The following is a 25,663-nucleotide window of genomic DNA, read 5'->3' on the forward strand; positions in this document are numbered from 1 at the left end:
AAACAAATCCCCTTTACCTCATTTTCACTAAAGACAATTTCTCACTTTCCACTTCCAATTTACCTTTAAGCAATAATATAAGGCAAAGATTTATATTTTTTCTCCATTCTCCATTATTTTCATTTCTCTGAAAAAAATAAGTCTGATAAGTAGACTTTATGATTTTTCTTTCAAAATCATACTGTATGAAAGAACTATATTCTTCACTGTCTTTTAGTTAAAAATTATCTCCAAGATTTCCACCTGCGAAAGACTTTCTAACTATTCTATGATTTATCTTACCATACAGAAACAAACATTTATAGAATAACTGTACAGTTACAGATCAGTGGTTCAACTTCATAGAAGTTCAACCAACCATTAAGAGAGGAAAGAGTAATTTATGGTTAAAAAAAAATTGGTTTGAAAGAATTTCAGGTATTTTAATCTTTTTCTCAGTGAGAGCTATGTGGATTACACTTAGCTTAATATGTGTGTAACAAGGACTTACATTCTCATATTAAACTGTAGGAACACCAAATCATTATTCTAGCAAAAAAAAAAAAAAACCATAAAAACTCTAGTATTTATTTCTATGCCAGAGAAACATTCCAGGAACAGTTATTCATATACAAATAAACTGATTATTTGCTAAAGCTGCAATTCAGGTTTTAGTGTTCCTGCAAAGACATGTCATTTTGGGGACTTTCTTGGTGGTCCAGTGGTTAAGACTGCACTCCCAACGCAGGGGCAAAGGGTTTGATACCTGTTCAGGAAATTTAAGATCCCACACGCTGTACAGCATGCCCTCTCCCAAGCAAAAGACCAGAATTTATCCCTACATTCCTTTAGACCAGAGTCTTTCAACTACTGACATTTTGGGCTGCATAGTCTTTGCTGGGGGAGAGGGGTAGGGGGCACGGCAGAGGCGGGGCAAGGCGGGGTGGGCAGCATCGGCAGGCAGGATATGCAAAGTAGGATATTCATCAAAGTTCTTGGCCTCTAACAAGTAGATGCCAGTAGCACTCACCCATCTGGGCCAGGTACAAATGTCTCCAGACATAGCTAAATGTCTTTTGGAGGCAAATTAACCCCCTGTTGAGGACCATTCCTTTACAGTGTATCACATTTCCTACCTTTTCACTGAATTAGTCAATAAACTCTTATGTATCTAAAATTCTGAAGGAGGTACACAGACTAATAAAAATAATATTTTTAATTAAATAAGACTTAAGGTATCACACTGACATCCACTGGCTCGGTACTAAACTGTACATGTGACATATACTGCATTAAAAAAAAAAAACCTCAAAATTAAAAGTAATATACATGCTATTTTGGGAAACTAAAACAGTTAACATTAACATCAAAACTATGTTTTATGTAAAGCCTAACATATATAACAACACTGATAATTATCTATTATTTTCTTAGTTTTTGATGTACTGTCTTGGATGAATTAAATTTTTAATAAATGTTTTTAGAGACTAGTTAGGATTTTAGAACAAGTAAAAAAAAAAAACTGTGCTCCAAAAAACTTGCAAAATTGAAGCAGCACGCTGTTTTATGATTTATATTGAAGTTTTAAAAGGCTAGTATCTTTCTTAAAAACTAGTAATGATAATGCTATAAATAAAATCACAACTTTCCAGGTTTTTAATAAATGACATCTGTAATTAAATACTATTGTCAATTAAACTGATGAACTTTATTGGGGTTAAAACTATAACAAAGTTCATCCTAAAACATTTTGCAATGCAAAATTATCTCACTCAAGGAGTGTTTAATAATTTGGATGCCAGGAATTACAAGCAATTTTCAAAAGCAAAGACTCACATTCATAAAACTTTATACATCATTTGAACTAACAGATATTTATACTACTAGGATCAAACGTGCATCACTTTCATTCTTGTATCATGATTTTATATATTACATTATTTATCACCATTCTTTGTCACTACACGTATTTTATCATACACTTGCACCATTCTCCTTAGATTTCTGATCTTTATCTTCATTCTTCCCATTATCCTATAAAATATACAAAGAGAAAGTACATTTTATTAGATTCTCTTAGATGCAACTTTAAAAATAATACCTTCAATAAACAGAGATACTCCAGATAGGCCATTTCACCATCTATGGAAAAGTGAACCCTTGGGGAACTATTTGAAAGAAATCTCTCAGTTCTGTGCAGAATGACTTCTAGTATTTGAGAAAGCCATATAAGTCCCAAGAAATCAGAGGTTCTTAGGAATACATTACCAACAATAATACAGTCCTTGAAGTGGAGATTTTTTTTCCCTTTGTTCTCTGAGTGAGACCCAGGCTAAAGAAGGTCTCTCAATTACTGAAGTTAGTTTACAACGGCACTAAGTTACTAGATTAGTAAATCTTGTTTATCAAGAATTCTGCAAACATAAATCATGTTGACACCTGAAGTAAGCTCTAGGAAAATACTATCTTTGGAGAAAAGGACAGAATGCTACCACTAGTTTCTGTCAGAAAAGCCACTAAGAGCTTAATAATATTAAAATTTCCAGAGATAGGCTTTTCTGAAAAAGAATAAACTATGAAAATGTTGAAGGTAAGAAATAGCTAACCTTCTTAAGAACAGTGTGGATTTCGTCCATTACTGTGGATAAGTTTCTGATTGTCTTATTCAGTTGGTTTTCAAATTGCAAATTCATGTTTTCTGAAATCTTTAAGTTTTCTTGTAACTGACTAAGGTCCTTTTTAACTTCTCTAAGTTCACCAGAGAGGTTTTTGTTAGAAATCTCCAAATTTAATATGGTTTTTTCATCTTTATCTGTCAAAAGGAAAAAAAAAAAAAAAAGAAATCAAGTTCAAAATTCACCATCTTACCACTTAATATTTCCAATTTAACCTTGAGGTTAAAAATATTTAAAGTTAGAAGACTTAAATAATAATAAGTGTATTATTAGACTTACTAAGTGTATACAGACTTATTATTAGACTTAATAAGTGTATATAATTCCTTAAACTGGCCACAAGTGTCAATTTCAATAGCATAGCACAATGAATGCTTCTTTGTAAAGGATCCGGCTACAATGTAGGAGACCTGGGTTCGATCCCTGGGTTGGGAAGATCCCCTGGTAAAAGGAATGGCTATCCACTCCAGTATTCTTGCCTGGAGAATTCCATGGACTGTATAATCCATGGGGTCACAAAGAGTGAGACATGACTGAGTGACTTTCACTTTCACTCACAATCAGTTCAGTTCAGTCGCTCAGTCGTGTCCGACTCTGCAACCCCATGAATCGCAGCACGCCAGGCCTCCCTGTCCATCACCAACTCCCAGAGTTCACTCAGACTCACGTCCATCAAGTCAGTGATGCCATCCAGCTATCTCATCCTCTGTCGTCCCCTTCTCCTCCTGCCCCCAATCCCTCCCAGCATCAGAGTCTTTTCCAGTGAGTCAACTCTTCACATGAGGACTCACAATACTCAGTTAAATTAAGCTTTACCTAAGTATTACTTCTAAAACCAAGTTCCATTTTTTAGATGATTGCACAGACCAGAAAAAGTAGCAGGAACTGGTGAAAACTAAGCAGAACTACGGGAGGAATTAAAGCATACAAGAGAACTATCAAACCTGAGAATACACATGAAGATGAGCTAAACAATTTTACAACCTTTAACAGAAATAGTCAAATGTAAAGTTACATTATGTATCTACACTATAAAGTATGGATATGAATGTGTACAGGTGTGTATATGTATGCACACATATATACCCCAGTAGTGTTAAAATACCAACATACCAATGCTTTTCCTTACCCGTCTTTTCTTCTAGTAACTGCAGCTTCTGTTCCACTTCAGCTCGTACTTTTTCACTCTTTTCCAATTTTTGCAAGAGGCTTCCTACATCAACCATTGCACCATTGTACACAATAAGGCCAACATTTTCTTCTACGTCCTTTGACTCCTGTTTTACTATTGGTGTTGGAAGTAACAATCTGTTTCCTGTAATATAAAAGATACTTTTATTTTACAGCATGTGGGGTCACAGTTCTCTGACAAGGGATTGAAACCATACCCCCTGCAGTGGAAGCATGAAGTGCCAACCACTGGACCTCCAAGAAATCCCTAAAAGATACCATACTTAAAAAAAAAAACAAAACAAAACATAGTTTATTATGTTATTTTCTTTTTAAATTAATAATATAGTTATAAAATGGCATGATCTTAAAATAATATACTCAAACCTAGCATATCTTCCTGCAAAGCTTCAGATTCTTCATGGTTTTCTTCATCTTTTGAAGTGTCTGTTAATTTCCGGTAAAAGCAAGATTCACGGAGTACTACTTTATTAAGAAGCTTCTTTACCTGTTATGCAAGAAAGTAAACAAATTAAAAAGATGAAAATAAGTTTTTGATTCTCCTTGAACATCTGTTTTCTAATTTTCACATATGATGAACATCAATAGCATTTCTCAGGTATCCACTACCATTCGATTAGAGCACTTATGTTTTTAACTGTCTTCTCTAGAAACCTACATTTCAAATTATCACTTGAAAAAAAATTTATTAAAAAAAAAAGCAACACTGAAAGAAATGCTAACACATACATTAAAGTTTATGTACAAATACATACATTACAGCATAGTTTGTGGTTCTAAAAAATGAGAGCCATTCAGCAACTGGGGCCTAGTTAAGGCAATAAAGGCACACCTATGCCATGGAATACTATGCAGTAATAAAAAGAACAAAATGGGTCTCTATTTTCATGGCAGAATGCTGATGATACATGGAAAAAATGAAAATGAAAAAATGAAAAAAAGTCTCAGATATCGCCAGAATGATTTCATGTATTGTTTATAAAACTGGAACTATCATATATAAATACATATGAGTTGCTTACAAAAGATCTAGAAGTTTGTATACTAGGCCAAAGGAGTAAAATTAGAGGGAGAGGAGACTTTTAACCTCTTACACTTTAATTCAATATTGTTTTAACTGTATTACTATGAGCCTGTATTTGCTTTTATATTTCAAAAAGTCAAAGATACTAAAAAGAGAGTTATTTAAAAATGCTTTTCATTTTAAATACTTGTAAGATAGATTACCTGAGCCCGAGAAAGATGTAGTCCAAGAGTATAAAATATCTCTTCCAAATCCTTTTCAAGAAGGTAACCACAATGGCTTTGATCAAAGTAAACAAATGCCATTAATAGATCTCTGTTAATCGTGATCATCTGAGTCTTCTCTTTTTCCTAAAGAAAATGCAGAAAATGTAGTACATAATTTTAACCCCTGAAAAGTGACAAAATTAGATTGTGTCCATAATGTACCAAAAATATGAAAAGACCATTGTCTCATCTTAGCTAAACTGAGTTGATCTAGTTACGTGTACGAAGAAATAAATAAAACATACTGATTATCTGTTGTTGTGTTGTTGCCATTTACTCGATAAGTTGTGTGTGACTTTTTTGCGATCCCAAGGACTATAACCCACCAGTCTCCTCTGTCCATGGGATTTTCCATACAAGAATACTGGAACGGGCTGCCATTTCCTTCTCCAGGGAATCTTCCCAACCCAGGAATCAAACCCACATCTTCTGCACTGGCAGGCAGATTTTTTACCACTGAGCCACCTAGGAAGCCCAGTGATTATCTGACGTATCTTTCCTCATTTGAAAAGACCCTAATGCTGGGAAAGATTGAGGGCAGGAGCAGAAGGGGACGACAGAAGATGAGATGGCTGGATGGCATCACTGACTCAATGAACATGAGTTTGGGTAAACTCCGGGAGTTGGTGATGGACAGGGAGACCTGGTGTGCTACGGTTCATGGTGTTGCAAAAGTCAGACACAACTGAGCAACTAAACTGAATACCAAAATACAACTGACTGAATTCTGCTGAGTGGTACTATATAGATATACAAGGATCAATAAAGTTCATCACTGTGTTACGTTTAGTAGTAAGTATGTTTTATGTAAGAAATGGAAATTGTGTTGTACATAAGAAACTAATAATGTATGTCAAACATACTTCAGTACATACCTTATCTTTAGAGGGCCTCTCCTTGCAGTACCTATTAATATCTCTTTTGTCATCTCGTTTGTTTTCTTCCTCATCTCGATCTATACAGTAAATAAAACAGGAGCAAAAGACTCATTTAGTAGATAAATTTCCAACTATCACACAGACTGAAAATACTTTTCTATTACTGATCAGTTTTCATAAAATACAACAGTGAAGAAATATATGAATAAAAATAGCTTGGATTTTATAAGAAACAATTATAACATAGCCCTGAACAGGAAGAAACTTATAAGGAGACCACAGGGAAGAAGAAAGTGGACTTTACTGATTTAAATACAAGGATTTAATTCAGTAAGTATTTGGGGGATTTAGTTTCCAAAAATGAATGTATTTAATACAAAAAGATTGAAACTTAAATTTTTTTTAAAAAAAGAGCAAGTATATTTTCTTAAAGGAGAAATAGCCAATATAGGAATTCTAACTGCAGATGCATTATTGCAGAATATTAAGTGTATGTGAGAATAGAAACGTTTTTTCATAATTAAGAAGACCTAACAATGTTAATATCAGGAAATCAGATGAAAGTTAAAGCTCAGTTGTGTCCAACTCTTTCCGACGCCATGGATGTAGCCCGCCAGGCTCCTCTGTCCATAGAATTCTCCAGGCAAAAACACTGGAGAGGGTTGCAATTCCCTTCCTTCTTCAGGGAATCTTCCTCACCCAGGGATCAAACCTGGTCTCCACACTGCAGGCAGATTCTTTACCGTATGAGCTACCACAGAAGCCCAGGAAATTGGATAAATTATTCTTAATAAATAAATAAACAGAAAACTGACAAAAAAGTAAATTCCTTTCTCTTACCTATCCATAGGCTACCCAGTTTTTGAAGACCTTGGCCACCACCCTCAGGTAAATACCATTACCACCTTGATATTCAGCTAGTATTAAAGAATAAATCTGCTTATGGATTCAGTCCTTACCTCCTAAAATGCCTAAGTTGAAGTCTTAAGCCCCTAATACTTCAGAATGTTGCCTTATTTGGAAAAATCATCTATGCTGAGATAATCAAAATGAGATTATCAGAGAGGGCTCTAACTCAATGACTGGTGTCCTTACAGAAAGGAGAAACTTGTATGCAGACACATGCAGACAGAAGACAGTATGAGAATATGGGGAAAAGACAGCCATCTACAAGCTGATCAGAGCTGCCTGGAATAGAACCTTTCCTCACAGCCCTCAGAAGAAACCAATGCAGCCAACTCTTTCATCTTAGATTTAGCCTTCAAAATTAGAGGTTTTTTTTGCAGATATTTAATGATCAACAATTTTAAAAGAGAAATTTTAGTTCTAGAGGTTTCTGGATCTTTCAAATGGATCTCCATCAGAAAGCCCAGAGTAACAAAGGGTTTGTTGGTAAAACACAAAATACAGTAAACACAAGAAGTTGATTAGTCCTTGAGATATTACAGAGCATATATTCATAAATAATTCACACTATATTCCCTTCTTGAACATTCACAATATAAATAAGCAGCTAAAAAATTCTGTAGTAAAATGTGTAAACCTTTGCTTTTAGCCCATGTTTCCCAAATTTATTTGACCCTAGAATATTTTACTAACCTTAATACCAGTTAATATTTTGGAACACACTGGGAAGGACTATCTTAAGTGAGAAGTTGTATGCAAACAGTATCAATGTAGAGAAATCTTTGTATTAAATAGAATATGCATGTGAAAACATACATGAACCTTGATAACATTATGCTAAGTAAAAAGAAGCCCATCACCAAAAAAAACACCACCACATATTGCATGATTCTATTTATACAAAATGTTGTCAAAAATTGTGTATATATCAAAAACCAGTGAGTTGCAGGTTTGTAAATGGGTGAAATGATTGATATATAAATTACATCTCAAGTTGTTATTAAAAAAAAAAAGCAAACAGTGGGCTTCTCTGGTGGTCTAGTGGTTAAGAATCTGCCTTGCAATACAGGGACACTGCTTCAATCCCTGGTTCAGGGAAGATCCCATGTTCTGCAGAGAAATTAGGCCTGTGAGCCACAACTACTAACCTAACACACTGCAACTACTAAAGCCTGTGTGCAAAGACCCTGTGCTCCACAACAAGAGAAGCCACTGCAATCAGACTGCACACTGCTCACCACTAGACAAAGCCCATGTGTAGCAATAAAAACACACTACAGCCAAAAAATAAATTAGAAATAAATGAAAAAATCTTAAAAAAAAAAATAAAGGGAAACAGACAAATGTTCTAAAACCACTGGATTGTGGTGATGGTTTCACAATTCTATAAAGTTACTAGAAATTATTATATTATTAAATTATTAAACTAATTATATACATTTAAAATGAGTTTGTGATATATATTAGAACAGCAATAAGCAGTATTAAAAAAGAGAAAGACTATGTGTTTTGAACCTAATTATTTCATATAAAGTACAGGGTGGTTCAACTGCTTGTTTTATTACCATGGATAAATTAATTAACTGCTAAGAGCTGCAGTTTCCTCAATTATGAAATGGTTAAGTATTCTCTTTCATTTGTTCACATTTTACAGACATGGCCCATTTTGAGTATTTAACTTGAAAGGTGTCACTTTCGAAACCATCTCTCCAGAAACCTAATTTTAAAACATTTTTTAAAATTCTAAGTAATGACTGCTCAAATCTTAGAACATGATGTGTATAAAAACTATTTGGTAATCTTTTCCACATCACTATCCCCTACCTACTTTTTCAATGACTACACAGAATTTAACTGCATGTCTACGTCAAAATGCAAATAACTTCCTATTGTTTTACACAAAAGTTATTCTAGCAACTGTATTGAAAAGAGACTTTAGAGGAAGGGTATAGGCAGGGAAACCAGGTAGTGGGCTATTAAAATAATCCAGGCATGGGCTGCCTTAGGGCTACACTAGTGAAAAAAACAGAAGTGAAACTGACAATGTTAGTCACTCAGTCATGTCTGACTCTTTGTGACCCCAGTGACTGTAGTCCACTAGGCTCCTCTGTCCATGGAGTTCTCCACGCAAGAATATTGAAGTGGGTAAGGTAGCCATTCCTTTCTCCAGGGGATCTTCCCAATTCAGGGATCAAACCCAGGCCTCCCCGCACAGCAGATGGGATGCTTTATCATCTGATTAATCAGGGAAGTCTATAAAGTTGGTGACAAATGGTCTGATTCTGGGTATATTTTGAAGACAGAGGCAACATGACCTCCTGATAGAATGGAAATGGAATATGACAAAAAAAAAAAAAAAAAAAAAGGATGACTCCTAGATTTTAGCTTAAGCAACTATAAGGATGAGACAGCCATCAAGAGTCAGAGGTCAGAGGATTTGTATGTTTTCTTTATGGTGAAGAGGAAAAGCAGAAGTTCAGTATTAGACATGTTTATTTAGAAATATCAGGTAAGTGGAGATGACAAATAGGCAGTTCATATGGAAGAATAAGAGAAGCCTGATTTCAGATATAAATTTGAGAACTGTCAATACAGGTAGATAGTATCTAAAGTCAGGAGAATGGAAAAGACCACTAAGGGAGTTACACAGTAGAAAAGGAATAAAGAAAACAACTAAAGAGAACCAGGACATTCTGACACAAAAGTCAATGAGAACAGTGTTCAGTGATTTAAGTAAAGCAGTGATTAAAACAATACTGGGAGAATGGTGGAGAAAAGAATGGGACTGTAAAAAGGGTTAATCTTCATTGAGCAAAGCAAGTAATGAAGATAAAAGAAACTGATATATCTATATCATATCACTGCTACTGAGTTGAATGTCTTTTCTTAGGCAACTTGAAGAATTTCTACTTTCAAATGGATCAAAACACATACAAATACAAATATAAATAAGATAAAATATTAACTAATGAATCAACTGTTGAGTATAAGGTGTTCAACTTCTTTTGTGTTCCATTCTTTCAGCTTCTTGTATGTTTAAATATTTTCACCAATTAGAAGAAAATTAAAATGCTAGGGTAAAAAGAAAAAAATAGAGAGGCAAACCAAAAATACCTTAAGTAGTAATAACTCTCAGAGATAGAGAGGTATTACAAAGAAAACTTATGATTTTCTCATCTGAGAAAAAAAAAATTTAAAAAAAGCCCCAAATCTACACTGAAACCAATATTCAGTGGTACTCCATATGTACTATAGAGCTCGCATATATGATTAGTCAAGACATCTACTATAAAGCATTTTGACTGAGTTTCATTACTACTGGTAAAAGTCTATTATTTAAAACTTGGGTAATAGGTACGCAAGTGTTTTTTATTAGTCTTTAAACTCAATCTGAATGTGAAATATACTCTTTTGCTTAGATGATAGCTTTCATAATTTAAAAAAATACTAGAGTTAGTTTTCTAAGGACGATTATAACCTTTTCAGGACATACTTTAACACAGTTTTTAGGGAAAATTTTACTCAAGTTGAATAAGCCATTAATTATATGTGGAACATATGACAATCAAAACTAAACATTTCTTAAAACAACCCTCTCACCTAAAAATTAGTAAAATAGTAGTTAATATATTAACAGTACTTAATATAACATACTTATACCAGAGAATATTTTATCTTTCCTATTCTAAAAATTACCATAATTATCCATTTCAGTGATATGAAGTCACCAAACAAAAACTGTAGTTTTCATCCTAAGGGGAAATAAATGAATCATACCATCTTCTTCATCCTCAGCTTCTTCTGCTTCCATTGGATCATATTCATCTTGATTATTATCCTCTTCAGTTTCATCATCATCTTTAGAATCATCTTTTCTTTTATCTTCTTTCTGTAATTTAAAATGTCTTAAAATTAAGCAAGATCTCAAAAAAATTAAATTCACCAAATTTACTTGAAATATTATCACATTATAAATATCTTATAATAATGTACTTTTATCATTCACAACATACATAAATAAGCCATCATGCTATATACCTCAAAAAACTAACAAAACTAGTTATACATGCTTATATAAGCTCAAAAGACTTAAATTTCCAATAATACACTAAAACTTTTTAGTTTGACTTTTATATTTCACTATTCTGATGAAATTTATTGTTCTATGTTACACTACAGAAGACTAATTAGAAAACTAACTCAAGCTGCTAGTCACAGAAATAATTACAGACCTTCCTTTCATCCCTATCTTCTTTTTTATCTTTATCATCGCCTGATTTTCTCCGTTTGGGTTTTGGCTCATCAGTTTCATCATCTCTTTCTTCTTTTTTATCTTTTCTCTCATCTTTTTTGCTTTTCTTTTCCTTTTCTTTTTTATCCTCTTTCTCAGGAAGAGACAATAATGATTTGTATATTCTGACACCAAAATCTCTTTGAAGCATTTCATTAAAAAGCTCTGCAAATAATGAAACCTATAAAAAGACAAAACAGTAACCCAGCCAACTTAGTTAGAAACAGTGAACAAATACAGCAAATTCAAACAAATCCAGTAATTTATCATATGATGACTTGTCACATCCGATAACTAATGTGCACTAACAATAAATTTTAATAATTAATGTCGATGATGCCAAGAAGCCTCAAAATCCTCAAAAACTCTTCTAAAGATATAAATACTGTGTTTAGTATACTTTTGACCAAATAGTATAAAAAATAACTGCATGACTTTATCATGTGTATCAACAAGATGTACTCTACAAGTTTTTATGAAATGCCTACTATGTATCAGGACTGTTCTTAGCAATGTGAATAGAGAAGTGAAGAAAGCAGATAAAAATCCTAACTCTCATAAGATAACTAATCTAGGGGGACAAAGTATGAAATAATAAAATCAGTATCAAATTATAATAAAAACAAGCAGGGTAAGAGCATAGAGAGTACTAAGAGTACAGCCAGAGATGGCCTTTCTGATCAAGTGACATATGAAAAGTAACGTTAAATTCACATACAAAAATGACTTACATTCTGATGATAGATTAAAAGGAAATTAACTAAGGGGATATGTTAGATGGAGAAGAAAAAAATAAAGCAATATTTTGCTAGCAGATGTCGGTTTCTCAAATCACTGTTTTCCACTGTATGGCATTAATCTGAGATCCTCTTACAGCATCCATTAGATACACAGTATATACATTATAAGTAGAGATATCAAAGACTATTTTTTTATTAATTTATTTTTTAAATGACTACTGCAGGAGAGGCACTATTAAGAGTTACATTTATTGCAACTGGTAATAAAAATAAAATCATATAGCATATGATGTTTAAGGACACCGATTTATTCGAATTTTCAATGTTTCAAAAACTGTAAACACTTTAATATTTGTAACATACTTTGCATCAAGATGAATAAGAATGCACTTCATGTTTAATAAGCTCAGAAGCCCTCTGTATTTGTTTGCAAACATCACTTTTATCTTACCATCTGGTGGACAATGAATGACCTTCTGGGTCAGATAGGTATGACTGATTTTTACAGTATAATTTATCAAATGAAACAATGTGAAATATGTTGATAAGATACAATAATTATACACAATTATAATTTCATATAGGCTATTTACAAGTCATATTTTACACTGTTTTGTTTAAAGAATGAACCAATCACTAACATAGAAAGAGAAGTGCATTTCAACTATTTTGAAAAATGACAAATTATGTTGTAAAGCTGCTCTAGAGTAATGATACAAAGAAACAGATTCACGCTGAAAAGATAAACATTACCTCAAATGAATGTTCTTTATTATCCTCTAATCTGTAGTCCAAAAGTACACTCAAAGACATGATGCTACAATCAAACTTGCCACTTTTTGCAGCCCAGTTTGGATGTACAACAATAGCCGGCTCATCAGGCAAAATATATCTTCTTTCCCGACGCTGGCGTTCCAGTTCCTCTTGACGTTTTCTTTCTTCTTCCTACACATTTGAAATTTTAAATAATGGTTAAACTTCCACGTACATTATGTATCATACCAAAAGAAAAAGGGTGAATTTCTAACGATAATACCAAATTTAAGGGCTAAGAAGAGAGTGAAGTTCAAATTTACTAAAGAAGATAGCCATTTTTATGGCTCCTAATTCTCTATCTTTTTAATTTTCCAGGGTAAGGTGCTGCCTTCTAAAGAGGGAAAAGACTCCACAAACCTCTATTATCATCATATAAATCAGGATATTCTGGGAAAATGGTGGCAATCCCCACATTTGAAAAAGAGACAGTATAATCTAGATACTAAAACCAAAATCCATGTATATTCACAACAAAATTAAATGACAAAGGTATTTCCACAAACCCCAATATACAAGTAGGAGGGGAAACGTCACAAGATCTAAAACATCTATGTGTTACTGACATCTGTGTAGAGGGGAAGCAGAAGGAAGCAATGAGGTTACCTGCTGAATCTAAGAATAGGAAAACCATAAAACAGGCAATGGAAAGCACAGCAGGTAAATTTTAAAATAGTAGCTAAAACTAGGAAAAGATGAGTGAGTACAAGGGGTCAGTGTTAAGATCCAAGGCGTTCTAGGCCCACCTATGAACTTGCAAAGCTGATTTATCAGGGCACCCTTTCAGCACAGGCCAAACTGAGCAGAAACTTCCGGGAGCAGAATCAACAGTGAACGGGGCAAGAATAACAGAGAGAATAGAGAAGTGGGAGGAAAAGGTCCAGATAAAAAGTGACAGATGGCAATAAAGACAGAAATCTCAGCAACCCACTATATTTTTTGGCAGAACAAGAAAATAACAGAACATAGAGCTCTATGAACTCAGAAAAGCTATCTGAAGCAACCTCCTTCTAACAAACTTTAGAAAAACCACATTCACATAAAAATGAGTAACAGAAATGTACTTTGGTCAAATTCCATGCAAAGTTATTACTGGGGAAAAAAAGGAGGGGGAGAGAGAATAAGGAGCAGAATCACGTCTCTGGCAGACAATGAAAAGTGGACCAGAAGAAACGGGCAAAAGACAGATAAAAAAACCTTAACTTACTATTTTAAAGTGTGCTAAAAGACATAAAGAAAATGTTACAACATATGAAAGAACAACATGAGTAAATATTTTAAAAGTAGAAAATGAGGTGACAGAATTTAGGGAACAATCAGAAAAGATAGTTCCAGAAATTTAAGAATAAAGTAAAGGAATAAAAAAGCAAATGAACTCAACAGGTAATGCCTTATTTCCTCTAAAATCAGGAACAAGACAAGGGTGTGCCTGCTTTCACCACTACTATTCAACATAGTTTTGGAAGTCCTAGCCACAGCAATCAGAGAAGAAATAAAAGGAATCCACATTGGAAAAGAAATAAAACTCTCACTGTTAGAAAATGACATGATCCTCTACATAGAAAACCCTAAAGACTACACCAGAAAATTACTAGAGCTAATCAATGAATACAGTAAAGTTGCACGATATAAAATCAATACACAGAAATCCCTTGCATTCCTATACACTAACAATGAGAAAACAAAAAGAAATTAAGGAAACAATCCCATTTCAACAGAAAGAATAAAATACTTAGGAATAAACTTACTTAAAGAAACAAAAGACCTATATGTAGAGAACTATAAAACACTGATGAAAGAAATCAAAATGACACAAACAGATGGAGAAATATACCATGTTCTGGGATTGGAAAAATCAATATAGTGAAAATGAGTATACTACACAACGCAAACTACAGATTCAACGCAATCCCTATCAAGCTACCAATGGTATTTTACACAGAACTAGAACAAATAATTTCACAGTTTGTATGGAAAAAAAAAAAAAAACCTTGAATATACAATGGAGAAAAGACAATCTCTTTAAGAAATAGTGCTGGGAAAACTGGTCAACCACCTGTAAAAGAATGAAACTAGAACACTTTCTAACACCATACACAAAAATAAACTCAAAATGTATTAAAGATCTAAATGTAAGACAAGAAACGATAAAATGCTTAGAGGAAAACATAGGCAGAACATTCTCTGACATAAATCAGAAGATCCTCTATGATCCACCTCTCAGAGTAATGGAAATAAAAACGAAAATAAACAAATGGGACCTAATTAAACTTAAAAGCTTTTGTACAACAAAGGAAATGATAAGCAAAGTGAAAATATAGCCTTCAGAATGGGAGAAAATAATAGCAAATAAAGCAATTGACAAAGAATTGATCTCAAAAATATACAAGCAGCTCACACAGCTCAATACCAGAAAAATAAACAAACCAATCAAAAAGTGGGCTGAAGAACTAAACAGACATTTTTCCCAAGAAGATATACAAATGGCTAACAAACACATGAAAAGATGCTCAACATCACTCATTATCAGAGAAATGCAGATCAAAACCACAATGAGGTACCACTTCATGCCGGTTAGAATGGCTGCCATCAAAAAGTCTACAAACAATAAATGCTAGAGAGGGTGTACAGAAAAGGGAACCCTCTTACACTGTTGGTGGGAATGCAAACTAGCACAGCCACTATGGAGAACAGCATGGAGACTTGGTAACCGCCATGTGACCCAGCAATCCCATTGCTGGGCATATACACCAAGGAAACCAGAACTGAAAGAAATATATGTACTTCAATGTTCATTGCAGCACTGTTTACAATAGCTAGGACCTGGAAACAACTTAGATGTCCATCAGCAGATGAACGGATAAGAAGTTCTGGTATACATACACAAAGGAATATTACTCAGCTATAAAAAAAGAGCTCATTTGAGTCAGTTCTAATGAGGGGGATGAAACTGGAGCCTATTATACAGAGTGAAGTAAGTCAGAAAGAGAAATACCAATACAGTATATTAACACATATATATGGAATTTAGAAAGACAGTAATGATGACCCTATATGCAAGACAGCAAAAGAGACACAGATATAAAGAACAGACTTTTAGACTGTGTGAGAAAAAGTGAGGGTGGGATAATTTGGGAGAATAGCACTGAAACCCACATATCACCACATGTAAAATAGATGACCAGTCCAAGTGTGCTGCATGAAGTAGGGCACTCAAAGTCGGTGCTCTGGGACAACCCAGAGAGATGGGGTGGGGAGGGAGCTGTCAGGGGGTTTCAAGATGGGGGGACACATGTACACCTGTGGCTGATTCATGTCAATGTATGGCAAAAACCACCACAATATTATAAAGTAATTAGCCTCCAATTAAAATAAATTAATAAAAAACCAAAAAAGATAATGCCTAAAAGAGAAAGGGAGGCATGAAATGAAAAAGTGACCAATATTGAGGAAGCAAAAAAGGTAAACACAAGACATCAGAATTCCTTAAAGAAAACTAAAGTGAACAGAACAAATAAAAAATTATTACTTGACACAACTTGTTTGTTCATACCACTATTATCCACAATAGTCAAGAGACAAAAACAAGTATTTCTACCACCATGAGCTCTGAGGTATCTACTAGAGATGAGCTTCAGGTACAACGACAAAAGGATTAGTTGTAAGCATTAGGTATACAGTAGTAAAACCAAAATTAAGTGAGCATTAAAAGAAAGTACAGTATGTATGCTACATGCTAGGACAATGTATTTACAGGACATTTTTTAAATGGGGAGAAAGCAGGTATAGGAATAGGAAATTCAAAAATATACTTAAAGCAAGCAAGACTTTAATACTGGTGGTGGGGATACTAATATTATATTTGCATTATGTATCTATATATATATTCATAAGCACTGGCAAAAAAAAAGTTGACAATTTGAGCTTTAATAAGAAGAATCACAAGGAATTGAAACCCATTAAAAATGTTCAAATCCATGTATTCATAATGTTTAAAAACAAACAGGTAACCATCTGAAGATGCAGGGAATCAATTCACTATTGTAAAAACTGGATAAACAACAACAACAAAAATAGTGCTTGATGGAGCAGCATATATACTACATTAGTATGGCAGAGGAATGATGCAAATTCCTGAAACTTTTTTTTTGCCACTGTGCCATATATGGGATCTTAGTTCCCCAACTAGGGATTGAACCCATGCCCTGTGCAGTGGAAGCGCAGGATCTTAACCTTTGAACCACCAAAGAAATCCCAACATTCTATATTTTAAACATGAATTTATCAAAAGGCAAACCTGTACCACTGAGTAACCAAAAGAGCAGATGAGAGGAATATGTGAAAACATGAATTATACTACCACCATTTTTAACCTCAATAAACCAATGGATTTAGGATTTGAGCACCACTGCCCACTAACATCAAAAAGTGAAAATCTGCTTTCTTCTGTTGCTATTCTGAACAATTCAATTCTAAAGCAATTCCTACAAGCAAAGTAGGTGTCTACACAGGATTGAGGTTGATGAGAAAAGTTTAGAGCTACAATGGCCCAGAGTAGAAGAGCTGCACAGTTATCAGGCACTGATATCCAAATGAAGCAAGGAGGGCATCCATACAGAGAAAGTATAGGACAGGAAATAAGACTAAAGTGGAATAAGGAGGATATACAGATTGGAGAGGGAGTGTGATGTGTAACTGAGGAAGTAAGCAAATTCATTAAGTATAACAGAAGGTATGTTTCTCATTATTGGGGAAAGGAGTTAAGATATATGGAAAGAGAAAACCAGAATGAAGTCTGTGATGCTGGAGTAGAACTGGAGTTATTAGTGTAAGCTCTTCACTTTCAACGTACATACCACAATAAATACGATGTACCATTCTTCACTAAAAGGTACCAAGGCTTCCTGGGGAAATGGGTGACTTCAGAAACAGGGCAGGGATAGTAATCAATGAGACTAAAACACTTTATATCATAATGCAAAATAAGTGAAGTCCTCAAAAGATGACACAGGGCTATTTCAAAGAACACAGAAGTCAACTTGAAATGCCTCCTGCTGGACAACTCTGAGATAATTCCACTATCAAATCTACTATTACATCCATAATCAAATTTCTCCAATTATCTCAAAAAATACTGTTAATGGCTTCCCCCCCCTCCCACCCTGATCCAGGGTCCAGTCAAGTTTCACTCAATGCATTCAGTTGTCATTATTAACCTTCTTTAAACCAGTTTTCTACTTTCATCACATGAACATTTATGAAAAGTTCAGACAAGCTGCTTTGTAAAATTTCATACATTCTAAATCTGTTTTCTTACAATTAGATTAAGGTAAAACATTTTTGGTAGAAAGGCTTAATAAACAACGATGTGTACTTTCACAATACATTCCATTAGTACACACATAATGTTGGTTTATCCAATTAATGTTGGTGTAACACACTTGTGACACCCCCATGTTTCAAATTCAGAAAACACCCAGAAGTTATTCTTCTGGGCATATAAGACTGAGGCACAAACAAGAGTGAATAAACGGCCTCTGAGTCTTAAGAACTGCGATGCAATCAAGCAAACAGTTTTAAAGCAGCAAAATTCTCAGACAAGCGCTTCACCAGAACTCAATCTCTGAACTTAATAGCTCTGTCAAGCAAATTTTCTTTGATTTTTTAATATGTAAAACATTATTATTCATTTTTAAGAGGAAGGATTGAAAACAGCTGACTTATAGAAATCATTCAAATATCTCTCAAGTGAAGAATGAATGAACACTAATACACTTGATGCTGTGGAATATTATTTAGCAACTAATAAGAATTACAGAAACACACTAAAAATGGGTGAATCTCTAATGCATTATGTTAAAGAGGTCAGACTCAAAAGGTTATATAATGCCATTTACATGATATACTTGAAAAGGCAAAACTATAGGAAAACATATCAGTGGCTTCCAGACGCTGAACAGGTAGGAGAAGAAAATGCTTACAAAAAGGTATTAATATAAGTTATTTTTAGAGGATGACAGACCTTTTTTATATATATGATGACTGTGGTGGTGGTTAAAGGGCCATATGTATGTGTCAAAACTTGCACAACTGTTCACTAAAAGGATCAATTTTACTATTATGTAAATTATATCTTAACAGAAGTATATACACATACATATTCAAAGAACCCTATAAACCAATATTAAGTGTAACAGTATTGAAATGATTTAGTATATACCTCTTTATCATCTTCAGATTTCCTATCATCCTCCTCTTCCTCTTCTTTCTCAGATTTCTCTAATTCCTTTTGTTCTTCTTTTTGCTCTTCTACTTTAAGCTGTTTTGTCAGTCGGGCTATTAACTGGGATTTTAAGCCCTTGGAACTAAGAGCTCGACTTTCTAATTCTTTTCGGAGATCATTTACCTAAACATATACAGCATAAATACACAGAAAATGGAAACAGGATCATTAAATAAGGAATCATACAATTATCTTCTGTATGAGTTTTTTAAAAGTTTTGGTGAAAGGGACCCCTGTACAGCTCATAAAACATTTGTGAAAATGCAAACTGACAAAATTATTTAAGTAATTTGCAACATGTTTTAAGATGCTTTCAAAGAAGTTAATGCTCTTTGACCTAGAAATTCTAGTCTTTGGGAATTTACTCTAAGGAAATAATTTATACACAAGAATAAAAACTTTTTATATACTTTTTGTCACAATCCCTCCATTCAAAAATGTGAAGAAACAAAATATACAATAAAAGAGTAATATTAATACGTAAGGAAAAAAACAGTACATCATTTGAATGGTACAGTATAAAACATTTAAAAATAAATTACATGGGAAACACTATTATTAATTGAAAAGGATGAGATGGCAACTTTTTTATACAACATGATTAGAATCAGGCAAACACTTTATACCCAGAAAAAATAACAGGATAATACATCTAATTTTTAAGAAAGGTTGCTGTGTTTGAGTGACAGACTTGAGTCATTTTTTTCTTCAATATTTTATGTATACACTAATTTTTAAAATAAGCATGCATAATATTTATAGTCAAAAAAATACAAATGTTTTAAACTAAGAAACAATAGAGAAGCCATCAGTTAGACAAAAATTTCTTAGGCTTAATCTAATCTTCTGAATCTACAGGATTTTATATTAAACCTGATGTTGAGGAAAACTGATGTTAAGGAGTAGTGTAAGAGTGTCAAAATTATGATACATATTCTCTACTTACTAAAAATCAATGTTGGCTTAAAAACTATAGTTTCATAAGAAAAACTGATTTTGCTGAGGACAGAAGTTAACCAAAAGGTCAGCTTTTGTATGTTAACAAACAGAAAGCTGCAAAAGCAAGCAAGTTTCTGATCTACATAGAATTTATGTATGCGACTCTCTAGATCTACATTCACAGTATAGACCCAGAGATGCAAAACTGTCAAAAGATAACAGGTCCAAAGACCTTGGGAAGCAAAGAAAAATTACTTAAGTATTAATCAAAGATTTTCAAAACAGGGTCTTATATTACCTTCCTCCTAGTTCAGATGTATTATGAATCCATGTTTTACTTTAAAATTCATTTAAAAACTGGATAATCTTTTTCTACGTTTCATTCCTTCTCCTGGAATTTAAGTAAATTAAGTGCAGAAATTCCAACTCTTGGTCAGTTTCCAAATCAGAAAACAGTATTGCTCACACCATACACATATGCATATTACATTCACCAGATATTGGCTGAACTATTTAATTTTTGCACACACAAACACAACATAGAATTTTATATATAACCAGCGGAACTTCATTTTTAATGACTTATATCTGAAAAACTATTGTCTACAATATCCTCTATTCCTGTTCATAGATTTCTAATTAAATATCATTACTTTCAATGTTACCTTCATTGTCTTTGGGTCAAGTTTAGACCAATGGGTAGGAGTGGAAATTTCTTTAGCTTCACCATCATCCTTCTCTTCTTCATCCTGATATACAAAGTTAAGAATAGAATTACTATTCTGAAACCTTAAAATAAAGGTTAATTTATTTTTAAAAGTCTGTTGCTGATCTGTGCAAGGTCACAAATGTTTCAGATTGTCTTCTCCTAAAGTTATTATTTAGGCAAGTCCACGTACATACATTCTACCACTTTTAACTGATCACAAAGACACTCATCAGCCAATCAAAGCCAGATCTGTGAAACACAAAAGGGTGATAAATTACAACACAAAGGATATCAGGGATGCACAAACACTGCCGGTTCTCCACTAACCACACAGTGTGTGATCTTGCCCCAATTTTCAAACCACCCAAGGTTAAGACTGATTTAGTCAGACCTTTCAAATGTACCAAAGATGCCGCCACATAGCCTGAAATTTCAAATCTCTCAGACTTGTGGTTGTCCAATTTCAAATATCCATGACTAGAAATGATGACCGTGAAAGAGAAAATTTTTTAAATTTTAGAAAATGGCAAAATGTTTAAAATGGCTTAATACTGAATCTTGCTCAACAACTGGTCCCAGATTCCAGCAACTAGACCTATGATAAAAACAAAATTCTGTGCAATTTAAGCACAACTTATTTTCCTTTGAGGTCTCAGCACTCTTAAAGTTAGCATAATAGACAAATTTTTTTTAAGAGAAAAGAACATACAACTATACTGCTGAAAGCTGGATTACCAGTCGCTGTTACCAGTTATGTTCCTCCATGTGTGTTTGTTATGTAGTGTGTGGTGTGCATTTGTGCCTGTGTTCCTGTGCCTGTGAGAAGCGGAAATAGAAAAAGGGATTAGCGTTCAGTGCCTGTTCTCCATCAGCCTCCTTGCGTTCACCCTGAAGCTTCTCGACCAGCTGCTGCTTGTATCCTCGGGAGAGGGTTTCCCACTCTGAGCGGGTGGGAAGGCAATGCCAAACATCCGGGAAAAATAAAACCACTGTCTCCACATGAGCTGGAACTGTACGCCCCTTGTGGGTCTCCTCAGGGCGATGGTAGCGAATCTCTGCAAAACGGTACCTGTTGCAAGGGAAGAAGCATGTTGGAAAAAAAATTCTAAAATACATTTTAAAGACCCTAGTTCACTTGTAGCACATCAAGTAAAGAAACTTTGCTGCAAGAACTTGAGGTTGGTCTAAAGAAAAAAAAATTATAGAAGCCATAGTTCCTCTTTTGGTACATTTGTACAATATTTTATGGTTAAAAGAATATGTTCCCCAAGGCATTGTCAAGTTTGATTACAGAGCTACCCATATTTTAGGGAATACCTGAAGAAGCTGGATAGCTGTTCAGATTTCATGTGCTAAAAAAAGAATGTTCTCAATTAAATCACAAGAAATACACTAAAATACACAAGACAAATAAGCCTCAAGAGAAAATATGGCTGAACAAAAATAATCAGCAACTACATCATTTTATAACAAAAGAATTATAATGAAATGAAGTTCTCTCTTGACGATCTTCTCCAGCTATGCATGAAATGAAAAATATTTTCAACATACATCCAACTTCCAAGTACAGCGTAACAAAACATTAATATTTTCAGTTTATTTTGATTAGTTCTTAATCCTTTTCCCCAAAACATTTTTTGGCACCAAATAAACTTTTGCTACAAATGAGCATTTTCCTTTGAGATTATCTGCATGATCAAGATTGCTAAAATACGGGGGGTGGGGGTGGGAGAAGGCTGATGGACAAGAACATCTACATAAACTATTAGAAAAACATTTCTAATCAAGAAATGAATTAGTACTTACCATTGTGTGCATACACTTAGATCAATGCCTGTCAGAGCCTTACAACAACGAATAGCAGTCTTAATCAACACAAAGGGGTCTTTTTCTGGGTCTGGTCCATCCAACGAAGGAGACCAATGGCCTCCAATGGCCATGGCTTCATCCTTGCCTTTCATGCCCACTAAAAACTAATTTAAAACAAAGAATCATTTACATGTATTATGTAACCTGTCAAATTACAAATTAAATACTTGAAAAGGAAAGGAACAAACCTTTCCAATATCATTTTTTACTACCTCTGGTATCTGTCAGTCAAGGAAGAGTTCAGTTCATCGTGTTCCACACTGCATTTCAGCAATGGAATAGGATTTACACATCATAACTCATCCTTCTAAAATATTTCCTCAGATAAAAAGTTCTTTTAAAGGAAACAAGCTATAATTCACACTTTAAGGGCATCCAGATACACTAAATCCACTAAGATTTTATTATGCTTCAAATATATAGCATCAAAACGACAGCTGAACTAGCGACATATAAATAAGATACAGCCATAATCTGCAATGAGAAAAACACCTACATCATTGACTGCTATAACTATATTAAAATAAGCTATAAAACAAATTAACAAAATTTAAATAGTATTTTTAAATTTTATATATGGACAGAACTAAGCAAAGTAAATATACACCTAAAGTTAAAATAAATCTTTCAGTTTACCTTAACGAGTCTAGCAGGATGCTGAAATCCATCTCGAAGTTCTTGTGGGTCTTCAGCAAGAGCACATGACTTATGATACAAATCTTCCATACTAGGGCTAGCCATCAGCATTACCTATTATAGTCAAATAATTCAATCCTGTCAAAAGTCTAAAGTAATGTAAAAAAATGAGAAGCACTACTAATTATCCTTCCATAACATATATCTGAAGTTTTTTTTTTGTAAAAATGGAAAATGCTACAGCAGAAATGGTATTGAATACCTTATAATTTAGTTTTAACTTTGGAAGAAAAGGCATTTTGATCTATGTTTATCAAATAGCAGAAAACTACTGACCATAAGCAACATACTCAATGTTATCCTGAAGACTAAAATATGGTGCATTTACCCAATAGAACATTTTATCTGGATCTATCAGAAGCCTTAGAACATTTCAAAAAGCTCAGTAAAATGAACTTCATCTTCACGTTTTATAAGGTTCAAAATGTTGATGCAATATCACAGTTTTACAGCTCAAGAATTAAGGCAAAAAAGAGGTTAAATTACTTTAACAACCAAACAGAATCACGCAGACAAGAAGAAATCACAGGCTTTTAGGTCTTAAAACATCAAAAACTTTCTGAAGATTAACTTCACATACACTCTTAATACAAATAACTGCTCAGAAATTTTAGCTGTGTATCACAGAATACAAACCTTTGCACTGTATAAATGATCAGCATCTGGTGGATCAAGAATGGCCATATTTTTTTCTAAGGACTCTACTTCTCTGTGCATTACATAGAAATTGCAGTAATTTCCCAGCTGAAATGGTCTTGACAAAGGGAAAGCATCGACCCATGTAAACTGAGCATCAAAAAAGTCACTAGGTATATATAAATTCTGATAACGGCGCCTTAGTTCCATCATGTCACAACTAGGACTGAAAAACAGACATAAGTAGTGAATAAAGTGCCTTAACACCAAAGATTATGCAAAGATTCACTCAATTCTAGAGCTATTATATATATAATTTGACACAGTTAAAAGCCAGCTGAAAATGAATAGTCAACTATTAACGAGCTTTACATTTACATAGAAGCATATGAAAATGTCGTATTTATTTACAGTTTTGAATAAATAGCACCTATGAGTTACCTTCTTTATTATTTGTGTATAGCTTAAAATTCACTTAGAGAAGACCCTTTGAAATAACTTCAAACCAAGTTCCAGAGAAGATCTGAACAAAATCAATTCTGCTTCAGTTGAAGCTGTATTTTTGAGAAAATTATGGTTCATACAGAATGAATATAAAGAAGGGATAAGAATAGTACCAATGAGTATGACAGCTCCTCCATCAGGCTTATACAGTGTAGAAAAAAATAAAACCTTTATTTCTTCACATCTCTATACCTCTCTATTTAATGATTAAGATCCATACCTGATTTATTATGTAAAGAGAAGATAAGTTTCTTGTCTTTTAAATGTGACATACTGAATTTATTTTTAAAGGATGATTTCCTTTTTCCTAAGAAACAGAACATTTAAAGGAGAGACACTCAAAAGTAAATCAATCTAGTAAAAAGGCTGAGAGATATGTTAAAAACATAATGAAAAGTAGAAAATACCAAAAGTGTGTAAGATAAAAAGATTAACTACACTGTCCTTTTAAAAAACAAAAAGTACAAAATATGAGTTCTATATATCTACAGGGATGTTTTTTCATTTGAAACCTAAAATATAGAATTATAGTTGTTGACATATTTGGATAAAATTTTGCTGTCAAAATATCAAAAATGTGGTTGAGTGTTGTTAGAAGTATTACAAACAAAAAATGTAATAGTTTTAGTTTTCCATCACTAGAATTTCTGAAGTCATGTTTTATCCCACAGGAATAGAATCTATAAATGAATGAAACATCACCATTTCTTGGCATATATCCCCTATTATAATCACACTACTACAAGAAAATCTTGATTTCCACAACTACCGATGAGAAGAAATATGGAAACTAAAATAACTTTTATTTGTAATGTGTTTCTCTGATATCTGGGAATTTACTTCAAAGTGATAAAGTGATACTGTGAAGATTTAACTTGGAAGGATAAAGACAGCTGCTCAAATTACATCCTAAGTATAAATTCCTCCCAGAATAGCAATTGAAACTAGGAACAGATGAGTTTAAAAGCAGAGCTGGTCTAGTTAATATCTGGAAATGTGGTTTTGTTTCAAATGAATTCCTCTGAAATATGTAGACAGATATTTTTTAAATATACAAGTAAACAGGAGTAACAAGAAATTAAGAACCGTTAGTGATTTTACCACATGCAAGAGTAAATGAACAACAACTACCTAACAACTAAGCAAAGTCATCAAGCAAGATTTTGGGGGGCATGGAGTAGCTTAAACACTACACTGGTTTACTCAAATATAAAACTAAATAAGTAGAAATTTTAATTTTTGTAGGTCAGTATTATGAATACTT

The 25,663-nt window shown here is 33.5% G+C and overlaps 1 protein-coding gene and 1 non-coding gene across 4 annotated transcripts in view; both read right to left on the reverse strand.

Moving 5' to 3' along the window:
* Positions 1–1,177: 1,177 nt before the first annotated feature.
* The window catches only part of CCAR1 (cell division cycle and apoptosis regulator 1), a 46,318-nt gene continuing 21,832 nt past the window's right edge, over positions 1,178–25,663 (reverse strand). For 2 of the 3 annotated variants that reach the window (XM_040242221.1, XM_040242222.1), the window contains exons 11-25: positions 23,896–24,121; positions 23,200–23,313; positions 22,501–22,667; positions 21,553–21,763; positions 20,651–20,734; positions 18,984–19,169; positions 12,704–12,895; positions 11,152–11,391; positions 10,697–10,808; positions 6,011–6,090; positions 5,073–5,219; positions 4,212–4,332; positions 3,784–3,969; positions 2,586–2,791; positions 1,656–2,013 (exon numbers count right to left, since the gene is read on the reverse strand). In XM_040242221.1, the coding sequence (XP_040098155.1) occupies positions 1,954–2,013; positions 2,586–2,791; positions 3,784–3,969; positions 4,212–4,332; positions 5,073–5,219; positions 6,011–6,090; positions 10,697–10,808; positions 11,152–11,391; positions 12,704–12,895; positions 18,984–19,169; positions 20,651–20,734; positions 21,553–21,763; positions 22,501–22,667; positions 23,200–23,313; positions 23,896–24,121 (2,332 nt within the window). In that variant the 3' untranslated portion in view covers positions 1,656–1,953. Of the gene's footprint in view, positions 2,014–2,585; positions 2,792–3,783; positions 3,970–4,211; positions 4,333–5,072; positions 5,220–6,010; positions 6,091–10,696; positions 10,809–11,151; positions 11,392–12,703; positions 12,896–18,983; positions 19,170–20,650; positions 20,735–21,552; positions 21,764–22,500; positions 22,668–23,199; positions 23,314–23,895; positions 24,122–25,663 lie in introns of all 3 variants that reach the window. The other variant, XM_040242220.1, reaches the window with a different exon arrangement.
* On the reverse strand, positions 22,800–22,864 carry LOC120865546. Its single transcript, XR_005721453.1, has one exon. It is a non-coding gene; the product is annotated as a small nucleolar RNA SNORD98 (small nucleolar RNA).

The sequence above is a fragment of the Oryx dammah genome, unplaced genomic scaffold (genome assembly GCF_014754425.2).
Source record: "Oryx dammah isolate SB20612 unplaced genomic scaffold, SCBI_Odam_1.1 HiC_scaffold_6, whole genome shotgun sequence".
Taxonomy (NCBI): Eukaryota; Metazoa; Chordata; class Mammalia; order Artiodactyla; family Bovidae; genus Oryx; species Oryx dammah.